Source organism: Ceratosolen solmsi, unplaced genomic scaffold (assembly GCF_000503995.2).
Source record: "Ceratosolen solmsi marchali unplaced genomic scaffold, CerSol_1.0 scaffold13, whole genome shotgun sequence".
NCBI lineage: Eukaryota > Metazoa > Arthropoda > Insecta > Hymenoptera > Agaonidae > Ceratosolen > Ceratosolen solmsi.
In genome coordinates, this window is record NW_011948418.1 from 2,255,905 (window position 1) to 2,274,794 (window position 18,890).

The window sequence follows — 18,890 nt, forward strand, 5'->3', positions numbered from 1 at the left end:
TACAGTTTATGAATCCCTGTTTGATGATACGGACTCGCATTTATCGATGAACTTGTCCTTTCTTTAACATTACGAAGTCAAATTTATTGTTGATATTCGGCATGCTTTCATCATCCCAATCATTTGTTTACAAAAATATTGTAAAATACTTTGCATCTTTTGACACGATGTCTATTTAGTGTCATTATTACGATAATAATTTTAATATAAATATTACGTAAATTTATCTTTTCGTAGTGGAATTTAGTAAAATATTATCATTAGCGACTTTCAATCTAACTTTTTATTTTTATAATTTTTAGATTTGATTGTAAACTGACTTAATCAAAGTATATTGCAGCCGCTTCGCATTTAAATGCGTCTTTGTTCTAATCAAATTAACTAATATCAATTAGCATAGTTTCTTCATTACTTTTTTTTTTTTTAATAAAAATAAGTTAACGGTCGCTACTTTTATTTGTGTCTGTAGTTAAAAAACAAAGATAATTCGTTCTTAGAGGTTTTGCATTGTCGAGAAAGTTTTAATAGTTCTATTTTTGTTCAAAGTACAAAGTAAGAATTATTTATATTGTATCTCATTACCTATACACACACACACACACACACACACGTAAGCACGCACGCACGCACACACACACACACATATATTTGTGTATTATCAATAATTTAGACATTTTTCTATGAACTTGAATTTTGGGTTTGTTTGTTACGTAGAAAAATTTTGAAAAATTGTTGAAAATCCATCCGAGATTAATTGTTATTATTCTTTAGAGTCTTTATCACTCATATATGTATATATATATATATATATATATATATATATATATAAAGCAATCGCGTTTAATTAAATTTATATGTTTTTACGTTTTTAATTCTAGTTTATAGTTTTAATTATTACAGATAAAGTATCGCCATGAAATTGACTGTTTTCAATATTAAAATCCAAAAACGGTATTGAATTGTTAGGCTATTAAATATAATAATTATATAATAATAATAATAATAATGATAATAATGATAATAATGATAATGATAATAATAATAATAATAATAATAATAATAATAATAATAATAATAAAAGACAAACAACTAATTCTTGTATAATTCATGTATAATAAATTTTAAGCTTTGGATTTAAAGTATAAATTAAGACTTAATAAGATTTAAATGTACAATACTTTGAGATTGTATTTAGAAAGGATTGGTAATTTTTTCATATATATAATGCAATATCATCATGCGAATGTGCTTCAATTCAATATAGCGCCCGTAAATGTGTTAGTGGAACAATATAATATAGGCAATATAAAGTTATGTAGGATAGAATCAATGATGATCGGAACATTGTATATTATTGGCGTCGTTTGCTTTGAAACGTGAATTTTCAAGGTTTGCTGAGATAAGCATTGAGCGCGATGCGACTAAGAAATAGTGAGAGTGAATTTGAGGAATGGCCGAAGAGAAAGGCCATATCCCAACGATTACTAACAGCAATTGCAAGTTCAGCGGCAAATATGTTAATTTGCTCCGGTATATTTATCGCGTTAGAGCGCGCGTGAATACATCCATACATTCGCCGTTGCGAATCGGGAAGCGCCGAATTTAGAGTCTCCGTCTCTGTCTCTGTCCGATTCTCCTGCGAAAACATGAGGAACCGCATAGTGTCTCGCAAGCCGGTGCCGGTCTCGATCTCTCGAACGCGCGCACAAAATTCCCCAGACAGCGACACACTGAGAAAAACTCGTCCAGCCTCGAATTAACTTGCGATATTTGCACGAGTTATTTTCGGCTAAACTCTAGTGTCATCACATTACCTTCTCTCCCTTTCTCTCACTCTCACTCTCTTTCTCTCAACTTTTGTTCCAAATGAGCTAATTACAGCTTTTATGAATCAATATGCTCTATTTTCGTCGTCGTGCTTTGCAGATATGGGCCAACGAGTTAAATCAGGTTGGGTGGGTCTGTTTACTAGGCTCTTGCTAGGACTCGTAATTATATTTATAAAGTACTATTCATCTTGAGGTATAGCGTTGTTGCAGCGGCCTATGTCAATGGCCGCAAGCCAAAAGGACCAACATTTTAGCGCTACACATCGCTTTAAGTTATCTTTCATTCTCTTTCATTGTCTCCTACCAATTTCACATTTAATAATAAAGTCTGATTATGAACGATGAGCTCCTGTTGAGGTTATTCGTCAAGTTTTATAGCTTCCGTTTACCCCTATCGTACACATATTTTAAATGTAAAATTAGATCAGTTTAGTTTATTTTAGTATAATGAATTGTAATTAAAAATGTCCAAATTGATTCTTCTAGCCTCTACGATGTGAGAACAACATGGATTAATCGACGTCAAGATTTGCTCTTCCCAAAACTTGATGTATTTATACGTGTATTTTACTCCTCGTCAATTACGACAAGTAAACATTATAATTTTTATTTAGATTTAGATTCAAGAAATTTTTATTGCACCTCGACCTTACTTTCCAAGAATTACGCTATTTCCGTTGATAAGCCTCGTCACGATAATTTATGAAATTACTTTCCAAGTTGTAATATCGTTCTCGCAGCATGAGCGTACATGAGATTTTTTTACAAAAAACAGTTTTACATTGTTAATTGCAATGGATTCTTCTATTATAAATGAACAGCGTATCTGTGTTTTATGTAAATAAAAACATTGGTGTTATTGCTATTGTGTTATTGTGTTGTACTAAAAATAAAATTGTCTTGATGTAATAGAATATAATGGTGATAAAAAAATGTGTCTCATAGCTGTCCAACAGTACTATTCAGCGCTTAAAGATTCATCTCTTTTAAATAACTTGAGTTACTTAAGCAATTTTAAGCATAATGAAATAAAGATTTATGACATTATACATCACTTTTGTAAATTGGAAAGTGACCGTTATTATCACTATAAAGTAGTTTAATCCTAAAATGATAATAAAATTAATTCAAGACGATTTTATTAATAACCAAACGTTTTTTATTAATTATTTTTTTTACAGATGTCTTGATTCATTAGAAATATCGTGATATTTGACTCCTTAATTTTGCGTGTGACAAAGTATCATTCCTAATTATCTTAAAAGTAATTTTAATATTGTGAATTTCTTTTCATTCACACTATCCACAACATTCACTATTTGCAACGAAATGCAGACAAAAATATTCGCTATACTTATTTGAAATCACCTACAAGACCAATGAGTGTATTTTCATTAAATCAATTACAATTGGTGTATATTTTTTTTTTTTTATTTATTTTTTTTTTTTGTTTTATATAGTCAGATATTAGCGAATGTAAATTTAACGTATTACCGAATGAAATTCACATAAAAATATAAGATTGAATAAGCTAATCCCGAAGCAACAAAACATACATTCCAGTATTTCAGACGTGAGTTCATTAGCAAAAGTCAAGTAAATTCAAGACTATAAAAATAAAATTTCATTACTAGTTTCTAAATGAGCTTTATTTCGTTTGTATTTACGCAATTTACATTGCAATGTGATTTATTAAATATATTTGTCAATTACTAATTATTGTAAATCCTTTTTTGCTTTAACTAGATAAAGATTCTAACCTTGAAGAATCGTTTTAAAAGTACGTCGAATTATTAAAATAAGAGAGAGAGAGAGAGAGAGAGAGAGAGAGAGAGAGAGATACCGACAATTCTGTCTTGATGCGTAACCAATAATTTCAAATTTAGCATTTTGTACAGAAGTTGTTGGTAAAAATAATTATATCGATTGGTGTTATTACACGTGCGTTGAGCATAACCGTATTGTCGAATGCCGGTTACAGGTGATGAGCCTGAGTGATACGTTGAACCACGAGGTAGAAGTAGCGGCGAGTACTGCTTAACGGCGGCTGCGGCGGCGGCGGCGGCGGCGACAGCAGCACTACACCACCACCACTACCACTACTACCACCACCACCACTACCACCACTACCACCACCACTACCAGTACCACCACCACCACCAAGCAGCAGCAGCAGCAGCAGCAGCAGCAGCAGCAGCAGCAGCAGCAGCACCAACGGCATCAGCAGTAGACATGGACCATCTACATCAGCAGAGCAGAAAACAAATGGCATCGCCCGAGGTCGCGATGGCCGGGGAGGTGTTTGATCAGTTCTGCAACGCCACCACCCTCAAGTCCATACTCGGTCACTTTCGCCACCTCTGCGACCTACTCAAGATAAAGCCGACAAACTTCCATCAGTTCTACCCAAAGCTTAAGTCGAAGTTAAGGTCGTGGAAGGCTCAGGCGCTCTGGAAGAAATTCGATCAGCGAGCCAATCACAAGTGCTACAATCGCGGCAAGGCATGCCTCAACACAAGGGTAAGTGTCCAGCGATATCAACAACATTATTGACAATTAAGTCGTGGCTCTACGGTCTCTCGAACATATTGCCAGAAACCATGGGTCTCTCACTATGGGGGTCGATGAGGGGTTGTATTGGAAAATCCCATGGCTGTCAATGCGCGAGAAGCTTTTCCGCGCGCGACGCTCAAGCTTTTTTTCCACCTCACCTGAATTAACAATCTGAATTAATATTATTTTCAATGCATAACTCTATTGGCATTACATGGATAACCGGTCATTTTTGTAAATATGTCACTTGTAATGCACAATGCCTTCGACTTTCCATACCAATCACTTTAAAAAACTTCCACTTTTTTTTTTGTCGTAAAATTTAAAAAAATACGTACGAGTGTGCGTGTGCGTGTGCGTGTGCGCGCGCGCGCGCTCGCGCGTGAATACATATTCATGTATGCATGTATGCACGTATGAATGTATTGAAAGTATCGTGAACAATGCCGTTAGAGCACGATAAATTTAACTTCGATTTATCCGTTACCATTAAATAATTCATGCTTTGTATGAGAATTTTTAATTCATTTTTCGTATGTACAAATGAATCGTGCAATTATTCCCGTTTAATTTATTCGGATTGGTTACTTAATTCTTTCATTAAGAAATAAAAGCTGCTCCCTTCGTATACACGATTAACTTTCAACTTTCAACGATGAACGCTTAAACAACAAAATTAATTTGCAATTAAAGCGCACCAAATGCCGGCTAATAATAATCAAGTGTTATTTAGTTTAAGGATACGAAAGCGCTCGAAGCAAGAGATTTGGTAATCGTCGAGCTTGACGGTGAGCTTAGGCGGAGAGATAGAGAGATAGATAGATAGATAGATAGATAGATAGAGAGAGAGCAAGTAGTTTGGGATATCCGACCGTTGCTCGCCAACTGAAATCACGTTTAAGCTATTTGAAATCGTGTCCTATGAAATATCTTTAACGCCATTAGTAGAGGCCGATTATTTCCTCGTACGAGCAGTCCTCCAGGGTTAATCGGACACAACAGCGGATAGGTAGCTATTATTAACGTTCATGTCCTGATTCAGGTCCTGATAATCGGAGGTGGACCTTGCGGCATGCGCTCGGCCATCGAGGCACAGCTTCTCGGCGCCAAAGTCGTGGTCGTGGAGAAACGCGACCGCATGTCGCGCAACAACGTACTTCACCTCTGGCCATTCGTCATCCAGGACCTCAGGGGCCTCGGAGCCAAGAAATTCTTCGGAAAATTCTGCGCCGGCTCGATCGACCACATCAGCATCAGGCAGCTGCAGTGCATACTCCTCAAGGTCGCCCTTATACTCGGTGTTGAGTTCCACGAGAGCGTGAGCTTCGATCAACTCGTGCCACCGCCCGAAGATCAAGAAGGCGGCAGTGAGTCGACACTTTTGTTTAGCCCTTTGCTTTGCAAATGCAAATTTCATAAGAATGGATGCTTTGGTCGTGACGAATGGATTGGTCGTGGGAGGGGGATGGGATGGACCTGGAACGTCGCTGCTTTCACGAATCAATTTTACGAATATTACGCGATAATGCAAAGATAATTCCGGCTTTACATTATTCACGATACATCCATAACGATGAAATGTAGTAAAAGCCATAGTAAAGTATTCAATAAGCCAACATTAAGTCGTTTTAATTTTAATCAAATAATACGGCTTTTATTTGTTTATTTGAAATTCTTGGATATGTAACATATAGCTTACAATCATAAAAAAATCTTTGATTTGTACAAATGGACACAAATGCTGTATTGGAAATAGTCGAAAGCATTAAAATGAAATAGTTGAGTAAGGCAATCGACGGTCATATTTTTTTAACAGTCATGAGGATATACGTAAGGTGCCGAAACAGAGCTTCACTCTCTTAAAAGGAAAACTGATAGACGCGAACGATATTTCAGAGATCGGCTGGAGGGCTAAAACACTACCGGCCGATCATCCGGTCTCTCAGTACGAGTTCGACGTGTTAATTGGCGCCGATGGCAAGCGCAACACTTTGGAAGGCTTCAAGCGCAAGGAGTTCCGAGGCAAACTCGCCATCGCCATAACGGCCAACTTCATCAATAAGAGGACGGAGGCGGAAGCCCGGGTCGAGGAAATAAGCGGCGTTGCTTTTATCTTCAATCAAAAGTTTTTCAAAGAATTGTACTCCGACACCGGCATTGACTTAGAAAACATAGTCTATTACAAAGACGATACGCATTACTTTGTCATGACTGCCAAGAAGCATAGTCTTATCGACAAGGGTGTCATTCTGCAGGTACAGTGGCACTATTTTGATTATAACTTTTCAATTTTCAGCTGCCAAACGCAAGGGATTCGCATTATCGGTAAGCCTTGTCGATATCCCGTACAGATTTTGAATTAAAAGCATTTGAATATGAGCCGATATTACCAAGTGATCGATTAGGTAGATATTTCATTTATTTGGCACGAGCCTTTAAAGTGTAATTATAAATTTTAAATACGTGCCCCACCCTATTGATTAATTATCTATTAAACTATTCGTTTCATTTAATTGATTATCGCAATGGCCCGTTTGCATGATATAATAGATCTTTAAGTAACCAAACTTTTTTTTTTTACCAAACTTCCAATCTAATAATTGGAAAACACGTTTAACATTAAGAATTCGTGAAATTGCTTATTGCGGTCTTGGATAAATGATTCTTTGCAAAATCATCCATCGTTAGATAAGCCAAATACAAGTTTAACGAACATAGTGAATAAACTTGTCGCGCAAATAAATATCGAGCAATTTCCTAATTGGCAATTCCAAATTCAAAATATATAATGTTATATAATCTGTCCTTACGTTCCTTGTATTAATGGTAAGATAAAAATATCGTCAATATACATAAATCTAAGACTTACTATTTGTCAACAATGGCAAAGGCTTGCCATTTGTTTTGTTTGATTACTTATAAACAAATCTACTCTTTAATAGAACTTGTATCTTATGCAGATGTTTCGGCAGCTTTATTATGCCATCGTTCGTACTGTGGTCGATGAACGCGATGCCAACACTTCTGTCTCCTCTCGTAAAATTTACATAGAATTTATTCAAACGAATCGTTCTCTTATTTAATAAAATACGTCTAATTTTATTTATCTCTATTTTATTATTAAACTTACAGCTGTCAAGTTTGATCAAATGATTCCGCCAATCATAGGGCTTTCTTATGTATTAGTACATAAATACGCCAACTCTCTTCATTTACCTAATCGTACTTCATTCAATTACATTTATTTTGCTGTATTTTTAGCATTGGCAGTTTCAATTTACTTAATTAACATTTTCCAATGAAGATCAAAAAAAAAAAAAAAAAAAAAAAAAAAAAAAAAAAAAAGAATTCTACCAAAGCATAATATATATACTACGGCCTTGACATTAGAAAATTTTTAAAAACTCCATCGTTCTGCGCTACACATACTTTACGCATGACACTTTTTTAAGCTCGTATTAGTAAATAATAATACAAAGCAAAGCACACACCCGACGCACGAGTAATCTGTTTTGTCTGAAAAATGCAGGATCACCCGGACACGGCGAAACTACTCGCCAAGGAAAACGTCGACCGCGAGGCGCTTATGCTGTACGCCCGCGAGGCTGCCGAATTCTCGACCGAGTACCAGATGATGGACATGGAATTCGCGGTGAATCACTATGGGCAACCGGATGTGGCCATGTTCGACTTCACCTCCATGTACGCGGCCGAAAACGCGAGCAGAGTACTCGAGCGACACGGGCATCGGCTGCTCATGATTTTAGTCGGCGACAGCCTCCTTGAGGTAAGCCCTTGAGGTAACCTCCTTCCCTCGCCCCCCCCCCACCGTCATTTATCATTTATATCTTACGAATTTTTTGCGACACTGATGCTTTATGAAAATTATGCTCGCATGTTATTTGTGCACGCAAAGTGTCACTGTCATTATGAAAAACAGCGGCCCTTCCCTGCCCCTTTTAACGTTTCTCCTTAAATGAAATAAAATATTATATATGTACGCCATAATTGAAAATGACACTTTTACGGTTTTTCGGTTAAAAACGTAGTTTGATACAACAACAACAACAGCAACAACAACAACAACAACAACAACAACAACAACAACAAAAATACTTTAGCTTTTATAAAGACTTTTCAATAAAAGTGAAAGTTCTATATAATCTCTCGCTCTTTAATTGAGCATTTACATACAAACTTGAAACAGGTTTTATGCGCATAAGCGCTCGACATTTTACAAAAAAGATATATTTTATTAGTTAACAATGATAGCGTTGATGCCGATGCATCGATAATCGCTTCTTTTTTGTTTTTAATAATTAAATTATTATTTCCTATTTCTATTAATTGAGAGTATAAAACGTGTAGAAAATGCATTTATAATCGTATTCATCAATTCGTTAGACTTTCCGCTATATGAAAGAAAAAATTACAAAAGTATGGATCGCTGTAATGCAAAGAAGAGAAGATTTTTTACTTACCGTTTTTTAAAAGTTAATAATTTCTTGCGATAGTTTGCGTTCCATCAGCATCTCGAAGGTCTCGTATAATTATTATTATAATTCTAAATGTTTATTGCTGATGGACGTGATATTTTTTTCCGAGCGTCCGTTCATTAATTTAAGTGTATAAAGAAGATGAAGAAGAAGAAGAAGAAGAAGAATAAGAAGAAGAAGAAGAAGAAGAAGAAGAAGAAGAAGAAGAAGAAGAAGAAGAAGAAGAAGAAGAAGAAGAAGAAGAAGAAGAAGAAGAAGAAGAAGAAGAAGAAGAAGAAGAAGAAGAAGAAGAAGAAGAAGAAGAAGAAGAAGAAGAAGAAGAAGAAGAAGAAGAAGAAGAAGAAGAAGAAGAAGAAGAAGATGATGATGATGATGATGATGATGATGATGATGATGATGATGATGATGATGACGACGAAGCAGATGACGAAGAAACAGCAGTAGGGGGGAGGAAGAGAGAAGGAGAGGGAGAGAGAGAGAGAGAAAGAGAGAGAGAGAGAGAGAGAGAGAGAGAGAGAGAGAAAATTTAAAGAATAAAATAGTAAATTGAGTTGGTAATGCAATCATTGCACGTATTAATATTCTCTCAGCACGTTTCATAATTCAATTTGATTATAAATAATGATATTCAGCAGCTGTTAAAATTCTATCGAACGTCTCAATCGGATTTTACTTTCACGTCCATGGGCGCGTTAACGGACCATCGATTTAACATCTCGTATGTGAATTCGTGCAATGACTATCGCTAACGACACGCCATTGAATGTCGAATAAGGAAAAATTATTAGGTACAAATGTTGTCATTAGGTACAAATGTTTTTTTTTCTTCTTTTGCAGCCGTTTTGGCCAACGGGTTCTGGCTGTGCCCGAGGCTTCTTGAGCTCAATGGACGCTTGCTGGGCCATCAAGGGCTGGGGCTCGACGCTGACGCCCCTCGAAGTGATCGCAGAGCGAGAATCTATTTACAGGCTTCTCGGACAAACGACTCCCGAGAATCTTAACAGGGATTACGCCGCCTATACCTTGGACCCTCATACAAGGTCAGCAATACTAGCAGCACCAACAGCAGCTAAGCTCTATGAGATTTATAGCCATTATTGTGAATTGCGTACATTCGCACACGTTTAATTCAGTTTATCGCTTATGCTTATTCTCAATCTCACTGCCTTGTGCTGCGGAATAAATTATACCGACATCCAAGTACTCGGCAAATATGCCACTTTAAAACGAAGCTAACAAGGAAAAACTACCCTGCCTACACATATCGTTCCCTCACACTTAATATCCGAAAAGTTTTAATGCTGAAATTGGTAAAGTTCTAATATCTAATAGCGGACGAAATTATTTTGAGCCTATAAAAGCGCTCTTTAATGAAACAACGTGCATTGTATTCATAACGAATGCCCGTTTAACCATATTATGTCCTTTCGTATAATCTCAACGCTCTTCTATTCATTGTAAACAGGATTTAATTTATGTTGCACGTAGGTATCCAAATCTGAATGTGCGCTCCGTAACGTCGATACAAGTACGAAGTCTGCTCGACACCGACGATCCTGAAACTTTCAAATTGTTGCCCATACAGGCGGCGATTGATTTACCGAAGAAACGGCGCAGGAGAGGTGAAGGATATTATTGTTGGGCATTATTTTTCATTCGCGTAGATCGCGTAGATCGCGTAGATCGCGTGCGATCGTACCGTTTTTCGCAACTAAAGCGTTCGTAGGCTAATTTAGTTGTTCGCTTGTACGTAGCTTACCATACATTTGCCTTTCTTTTTGTTCTTTTTTTTTCCTTTTTTTTTTTTTTTTTTTTTTTTTTTTTTTTGGTTTTGTTTTATTCTACCCGAAGGAGATTTTATATATTTTGCAAAGAAATTTCACGACAGGAAAATAGAGTTTTAAAGGGAATAACATTCAAATTCAATCTGACATGGTAACATTGTGGCCTTACATGCATGAGTGGCCATAATTTAACGATTCCATTAAATTCAACGCGAGTCAATATCATTTATCCTCACTGCATCAAACGAATGTTCCAAATTAAATCGATCAAATTACGATATCACATAAACTCATTTATAAACAACGTCGTATTAGTCATTTAATACATTGTACGAAGATCTAATATTTAAAGAATCTGTGACAATCGGCCGTCAATACGGTTCAACTTTTTAATAAACTAATTCTTCCACCGAGATTTCATCTGAAAGCACGAGCGCGCGCGTTCACGCACATCTATAAAGAATGTCAGTATAGATGAGTGCAGGCGCAATTACTTCCCAACAAGTGAATTCCCAATAAATCCATGTATTTTCACAGACTCCCAGGTTCATCCGGACACGTTGCTGCACTGGCTACAGCGCCAAGTGGCCCTCTACGACGGTGTACGTATCCAGGATATGGGCGCGTCGTTCAAAAGTGGCCTGGCCATTGCTGCCATAATTCATCGATATCGGCCGGATCTCATAGACTATCAGTCCCTCAAGAAGGACGATCCCGTGACGAACAATCAGATCGCTTTTGATATCCTCGAGAAGGAGCTCGGTATTCCACCCGTAAGTGTACTCTCTTTTTTTTTTTTTTTTTTTTTTTTTTTTTTTTTTTTACGTTTCCAGTCGAATGTCGTCAATCGTGCGATGGTGAAGCGGTGCCGGTATTGGTGGTGGGAAACTACCCAAGATTTCTTCGTGCTTGTGTGAGTTGCGATTGAAAAGCCAATGTATGGGCCTTACCGTTGGTCACATTTGTTTTTTAATGCTGTGCCGGCACGCGGAAATCACGAACCACAGCACAAATTAAAGTCCTAGGTTTATATTATTCGGTAATTCGATCTGTACGTAGTGTTCGTTAAAATTTTGGGTAAACACTTTGTGTATTGATGATGCCATTATAATGTTAATATGCACCTTCATACGGGAATTAGGATTTTCGTACTCAAATCAGTTTTGCTCGAACATTTCAGATTATGACTGGAGAAGAAATGATGCAGTGCGATGTGCCAGATAAGCTTACAATGTTCTCGTATTTGACGCAAATTTACGAGGCGTTTCGTGGAGAAATACCACATATTAAGCACCCGAAACTGGTAACTATTCACATTGAATTATGAAATTACCTTTTTCAATACTTTTTCCCTTCGACAATAAAATCTCCCCCGTGCTCTTACTTCTTTAATTTTACGAGCTTACATTACAATGGGACTATGGACGATCATTTTCCTTTATTATAACGGCTATGTAAAACGTTGTTGATTTGTTATAAAGCTCGTTACTTTTGAGCTTACTCTCGAGGATAAAAAGGAATGAAATGCCTAACGAACGATAATTATCGTGCGTTGGCTCTCGTTATACAAGCTCCTCGGCCCTCCTTCCCAATCAGCTATTTTTCGACTTGTAATTATTTTTGAAGCCACGGAGCGCTAGATGGTTACTACCTACCGATTAAGCCCACGCAGCAGATAATAAAAATATATGCATAATAATGGGCCGGTGATGGCTAATTTATAAATACATATTTTCAGGAACCAGAGACCGAGGATAGGCCTACGCTTTCACAAAAGCTGAGCGAACTGACGGCCGAGCAAAAGGCCCAGCTTCTCGGCCGAATAACAAAGCAGGAGGGTACGTCGGCCCGAGTCCGAAGATCGCGCCACGTCAACGAAAATCTGCCGTTGCTCGGCGAGAAGAAGGTCGACTCAATGACGCGACGTCACACGCGCAAAAGACGCAGTACCGAAAAAATGGGGGCTAGCGTGGTGAGTTTGCAACGCTTTATCGAGCTATTTCTTTTCTTCGAATTCCTTTAAAGTCCGGCTCGTGACTTTGGAGCTATTGAGTATCTGGGGGGAGGGATTTATGGCTAACCTTTTTTTTACCTCTCCACGTAATCTAGGTGAATTCGCAATTACACAGCTCCGTTCCCCCTTTGATATCGTCGAGCATATTATCGAAGCAATTTATAGATCTGGATGATATATTTCACTTACTATTTCCACGCGCATGGGAATTATAAGTTATATCCGGTCTTAGATCAGTTAGTCTCACGCATAACGATCCTAATATTTTACATAGCATTTAAATTCAATTGCATTATTTAAATTAAGATATAAGCATGAGTTTAACGATTGTTTTAAATAGCGTAAATAAGTGGCATTTAATTTAAGTTAATTTTATTGCGAACGAAACGCTGATGACCGCGATTCAAAAAGCTTTAATAGGATTTATTACAATTCATTTGGTAATGAAGTATTAAGCTACTTCAAATCACAAGTTTTTTTTTTCTTTTCTTTTTTTTTTTTTTTTTTTTTATTATTTAGCATTAAATAAATGATTCGTTGAACATTAAATAATCCTTTACACTTGTAATACATCATTATTGGGATTGTTTTTATTTTTATATTAGATAAATACTAATTTATGCTTTTCTGTTGATTTTCTTTAAATAACGGTTCTGTGCAATTATTATTTTTTAATTTTTTTTCTATTTATGTATTGATTATTATCATTTTTTTTCCTCTTAATTTTACCATATTATTTCTCCAAAAGTTGATCGTAAATCTAAAAATTATCTAGTTTAGTTTGTTTTTCATACGAGAGAACATAATTTTTATTTCAAATTAAGTTAATAGTGAATTTATACTTTAATTTTGTAATTTCTAGATGGATAAATGTTTATTATTATTATTGTGCTTTATTGGCATTAATGATAGTGTTTAATATCGTTATTGATTGTTATTGAAAATAAAGTGTCAAAGATTTAATGCTTTAATTAAAATGTTGCATATCTCTGATAAATTATGTCGCGGATATATATAGACATTGAATAAAATACAACTGTATCAAGACAAGAAGATAATGGAAAATTATTATTATCGATTCTCTTCGATCAAAATGGCAGACGATGCTGTCTCAGATTTTTCGAGGAATATTCATATTGACATTGTTCGCTTCTGCTGGAGTTGTCATCATTATATTGCACGAGAAAACTCATTAATTACGAACTTAGAAACTCGAATATAAATCTAATCATAAGCTACTTATAATTTTGAAAGTCAGCCACTGTATAATAAACCGTTCGATCAAGTAATTTATCATCGGCAAATTTTAATGTAGAAAAAATAAGCATCTAATTATTGAACAATATATTTACTTTCATTATACTAATATATGCTTACAAATTTTAAAAAGTATGCCTAATACGTATTTACGCATACTTCATACAATTTTTAGTTATATTTCAAACATCTTTTGATGTATGACTTAGTATTTGAAGAATCGACAATACACAGTGATAATGTATTTTACGTCTGTACTTGGTGATTATTTATATAAATAATATTATCCATTATTTATGAACATTTTAAATATGTATGCTATTTATTAAATCTATATTAAAAATTGAACTTCAAATTTATTTTGAATTGTGTGAGTGCCCAGTGCTACAAAAGCTTTACTGTACGAAAATATGCGCTGTGATTAAAATATTTTTGAAATTATAAAATTTGAATTTTCTTTGGCACATAAGCTATTGCGTTTTTTTTCTTTTTTTTTTTTCTTAAACTATTTCATAAATTTTTTCACTAAAGTCAATTACACCGAGCACATCTATGACTAAATTTTCAGCCGTTTATTTTTAGCAACTACTTACTTATATAAAATTGACATAAGATAAAATGAGATATTGATCAAACTTGAAGTTGATTTGAAGATTGCAGACTAATATAACACAATATTTAATTGGCTATTGTTTTATGAAGTCGTTTATATATTAGAAAATTTTCGCTTAATAATAATAAATATAATATAACAGTTTCTTAATTATCCTAGTAAAGGAAGCAGCTTTATCATTATGATTGAATCGTATATCGTTTTAAGTAAAAAAGAAAATTAAGAGTTATGCTGAGATGTGAATTAAATAATAGAACTCGTGTGTAGAAACAATTTAAATTTAAAGAGATAAGGTGCAATCATTTTTTGAGAAAATCAGTATTTACGTTCATTAATGTCTAAATGCCATGCTCGCTACAATAATCCAAGGATCGTGAGATAACTGAAGTGTGAGGTTGGTTAATAATTGTAATCAATGGCGATTCCAAAATATGCACATTCGTCGAAGAGGGAACAGAATGATTTAAAGAGACGTTTTAAAACGAGCGAAAAATTTGTTCATGTATGGTATAAAAGGAGGAGCGGACACAGAGGCTCCAGGACATTGAGAAAAACCGACTGGATCGTATGCTGAGACGTCAATACCAGCGCAAACGCGCTACCCAGCAATTCTACAAAAGTATGCAAATGCTCCAGGCAAATGCAAAACGCGAGAAGAACGAACCTTTCGAGGACTACTCAATTTTCCTCTACAGACAGACAGCGCCAGATTTTAAGGATCGCGTCAAAGACCTCGAGCAGAAAATCATCTACCCTGTAAGCCAGACACGGCTGCGTCGATGTTGACGTTTGACCCTTGTAGTCGTAACGATGGAACAATTAACTATGTTAGAGTGAATATCTCTTTTAATGGTGGTTATAGGGGAAGTGAAATATTTCTATAACTTTGCAAGTAGTTGTACTTAAAATTAATTGACAAAAGTTTTACAATCTCGGGAGGAGTCAAGAGGCATGTTCAATATAGTCGCAAAGGTTTTTATAAATTTTTCCACGAATAAGCCTATCAAGGCCATTTATCGCCTTGAAAACTGTTAATTTATAAATTTGAAAAAATTTAATTGCACTACACTCGAGATACTCGAACAACGAATATCGTTGAATCATTGTCGACTTTTGCAATAAATTTTAATATGTGCTGAAAGTTGCGTTCTATAAAATTACTTAGCGAGGCACATTTTTACACTTATTATTTTACTCTTATGTATTAAATTATCAATACGTTTTCCTCGTAAGTTAGCGAATGAAATATTTACTTATACATAAATTAATTAAGATTTAACAATACTGAACTTATTACAGCAAAGTTTAGCGAATATGATCATTTCCTCTAAGTATTAAATGAATATTTAATCCGATTGAGTATGCCATACTATTATTTATTCATTTAATTACATTTCAAACCATTAATAATAATACATGATCGAACAATTACAGATACCTATTATTGAAGAGATATCACGCACTTTTTCCGCTTAATAACAATGAACCTCTATTACGTTGACAATTATTTATCATTATTATTATAGCAATGTCTTCTGACTTAACAATTTAACTCCACATTAACAAATACTTAATAAGCATGAAAAATTCAATAAAGTAAAAGTGAATATTTTTCTACTTTTATTATATAATAATATTCTTTGCTTCTGTGATTACATAACCATTAAATATATTCCTTAGAAATATATTCCATAATTAAATAAATGGTTATATTACCATATAAAAACAAGCTGACATTTTTGACAAAAAAAAAAAAAAAAAAAAAAAGAAGAAAGAAATTAATTAAAAATTAGTTGATATAAAATATTCTTTGTTATTCCTACCTGTAAGTTATTAAGCTAACGATCATGAATGAATAAAAGGAACTACAATTAATAAATATCCCTTTTATATAGATACAAATATATATTTGCAAGAATTTAATTCATAAATAATAGAATTAATTTGTTTTTCTATGTTTGAAATAAATACCAATCTATATTATATTATTATTGTTATTATTTTTACTTTTTCAAGATTGTAATTACATTTTTATTGCATAGGCGCTTTTCTAACAAGATAATTTCATGTAAAAATATTAAAAATTTTTACTAATCAGAAAATATACATCGATTAATACCTTCAGAGTACGATAGTTAAAAAACAGTAAATTCTAGTTTGATGTTAATAAGAAATGTGTTGTTTTCTTCGTCTAACGCTTAAATCTGATGACGACTGCAATATACTAATAAATGATTTATCGTTTTACAGCTTTCCGAGTGTTTGATGTTTTCATTTAATTGAAGTTTATCGATTTCACTTGTATCGATTTTTTTTTTTTTTTTTTAATAAAGCTCCAAAGCATTAAAGTCATGCTAATTGTTTATTTATAGGATCGGGAGCCAAAACTCCATGCTGGATATTATCGAACTAATGTGGATGAAGGATTTTCCGGCAGAATAAAAAATATTGAAGAAAAACTTAAAGGAACTGCGGCAGCTGAGAAAAAACCCAAAGATTTATTACGTGCGATCGGTAATTTTAAATTTACTTTAATTAAATAAAACATTCTTTATATATAAATGATTTGTGTAAGTAATCCGCATAACATAATTATATAATTATTTATATTTAATTTATAAAACGATGTAAAAGGCAATTATATTATTTCGTATCTGGAAGTAAAGAGCTAGAAATCTAGCCTTTTGTGTTAATTTCGATTTATAATTAGTTAATATTATAATCGTATAATTTGTAGGAAAAATCGAGAAAACTGATTGGAATGTGAAAGAGATCGAGAAAAAGATCGAGGAGAATAAAATGGGACGTAGCGTACGTTACGACAGAGTCGAACGCGTACCGAAATGGAGTCGCGAGCAGGTTAGTCAAAAATATAGAGATTCTGCTTTTAAGAGGGGGAGGTATGAGGTAATTTTAAAGTAGTAGTTTTACACGATTAATAAATGCTTTGAAAGAAGTACAATTACCATAATAAAATGTTAATTTTCCATTATACACTTATAATTCTAATTATCTAACTATATATATATATATATATATATATATATATATATATGTTTTGAAATTCAAATAAAGCATTTATTACAATTTTTCAATTATGTGAGACTATTATTGATTCATAAAAGAAAGTAATATTAGATAAATTAATATAAAAATTAATACGTAGACTGAATATAAACTTTTAAATTATACAATACTAAAACGAAATCTTACATCTATTATTGACAATTTATATAATATTTCACAATAATGCTTCTTGAATTCTGAAAAACACTTATTAATAAATTTAAATTAATACGACAATGAAGTAAAACATAAAACATAATGAATAAAATGACTACTTGATTTTTCTTTCTAAATAAACAAAAAAGACGCAATAAATCATTAAATTTTTTTTTTTTTTTTTTTTTTTTTTTTTTTTTTTTTATTAAATAAGTTAGGGAAATCAATATGTCGTATGAATGCACAAATTTCTTTCTTTTATAAAATACTTTATTAATTAATTATTTTTGTATAATGTTATATTGTAAAAGTTTCTTAATCAATTTTTTGGGTTAATGAAAATATCTTAAAAATTTCTTAAATATAACGATAAAATGTTTACGCGTATTTGCACTACAGCGGAAGAAATTAATTACAATGCTGGATAATCTAAGGGGTGGGGATTAAATACACTGTTAATAAAAGTGGAAATGTGTTTGAAAAGTATTATTTTAAAGTAAATTGTTTTTCCATAGAAATTTGAGGGAGTAGCAACTTTTGACTTTTGACTGATGGCAAACATAATGCATGCATGATAAAAATTATTAGTACATAAATTTGTTACGAGCCAATCAATAGGCGAAGCCTCGGCATTATATCGATTAACAAAATATCAATAAATCTCAATCACCATCCACCGGTCATTCGAATTATCTAGGATAATACATATGCATAAATAATGTATACCGAATAATATCATTGAAAGTGGTGGTAATTCCCTCCTCCCCCCCTTAAAATGCCGTAGCGCCCGTGCGTAAAATAATTAGTCCCAAACTCGGCAAGCCTTTCTCAGACAACTATATGCTTCATCCAGTTTTTAGCTCGGCAGACGAAAATGGAGAAGAAGGGCCGCGAGCCGATGGAAACGGATAGTAAGTACACCGATATTGACAATACTCTGAAGAACCTCGACCGCAAGATCAAAGAGGGTAATGTGCTAGGTCATAATAAGGTCTCGGCAATGGCCGAGCAATTCGCCAATAAAAATCAGGACACAAGCGCGGTCGACCAGCCGAAGGTCCAGAGATCGGTAATTATTCTTTGGCAGTTGCAAAGGGAAACAAATCGCATCACAGCCGCTCC

At 34.1% G+C, this 18,890-nt stretch overlaps 1 protein-coding gene across 1 annotated transcript in view; it reads left to right on the top strand.

The window, feature by feature from the left end:
• The first annotated feature begins 4,027 nt into the window (after positions 1 to 4,027).
• Positions 4,028 to 18,890, top strand: part of Mical (Molecule interacting with CasL) — a 40,070-nt gene continuing 25,207 nt past the window's right edge. Inside the window, 13 exon segments of the mRNA XM_011497234.1 lie at positions 4,028 to 4,349; positions 5,425 to 5,749; positions 6,279 to 6,637; positions 7,912 to 8,169; positions 9,716 to 9,918; positions 10,367 to 10,500; positions 11,200 to 11,435; positions 11,843 to 11,965; positions 12,401 to 12,634; positions 15,063 to 15,302; positions 16,919 to 17,060; positions 17,284 to 17,405; positions 18,622 to 18,837. Coding sequence (XP_011495536.1) covers positions 4,062 to 4,349; positions 5,425 to 5,749; positions 6,279 to 6,637; positions 7,912 to 8,169; positions 9,716 to 9,918; positions 10,367 to 10,500; positions 11,200 to 11,435; positions 11,843 to 11,965; positions 12,401 to 12,634; positions 15,063 to 15,302; positions 16,919 to 17,060; positions 17,284 to 17,405; positions 18,622 to 18,837 — 2,880 coding nt within the window. The 5' untranslated portion in view covers positions 4,028 to 4,061.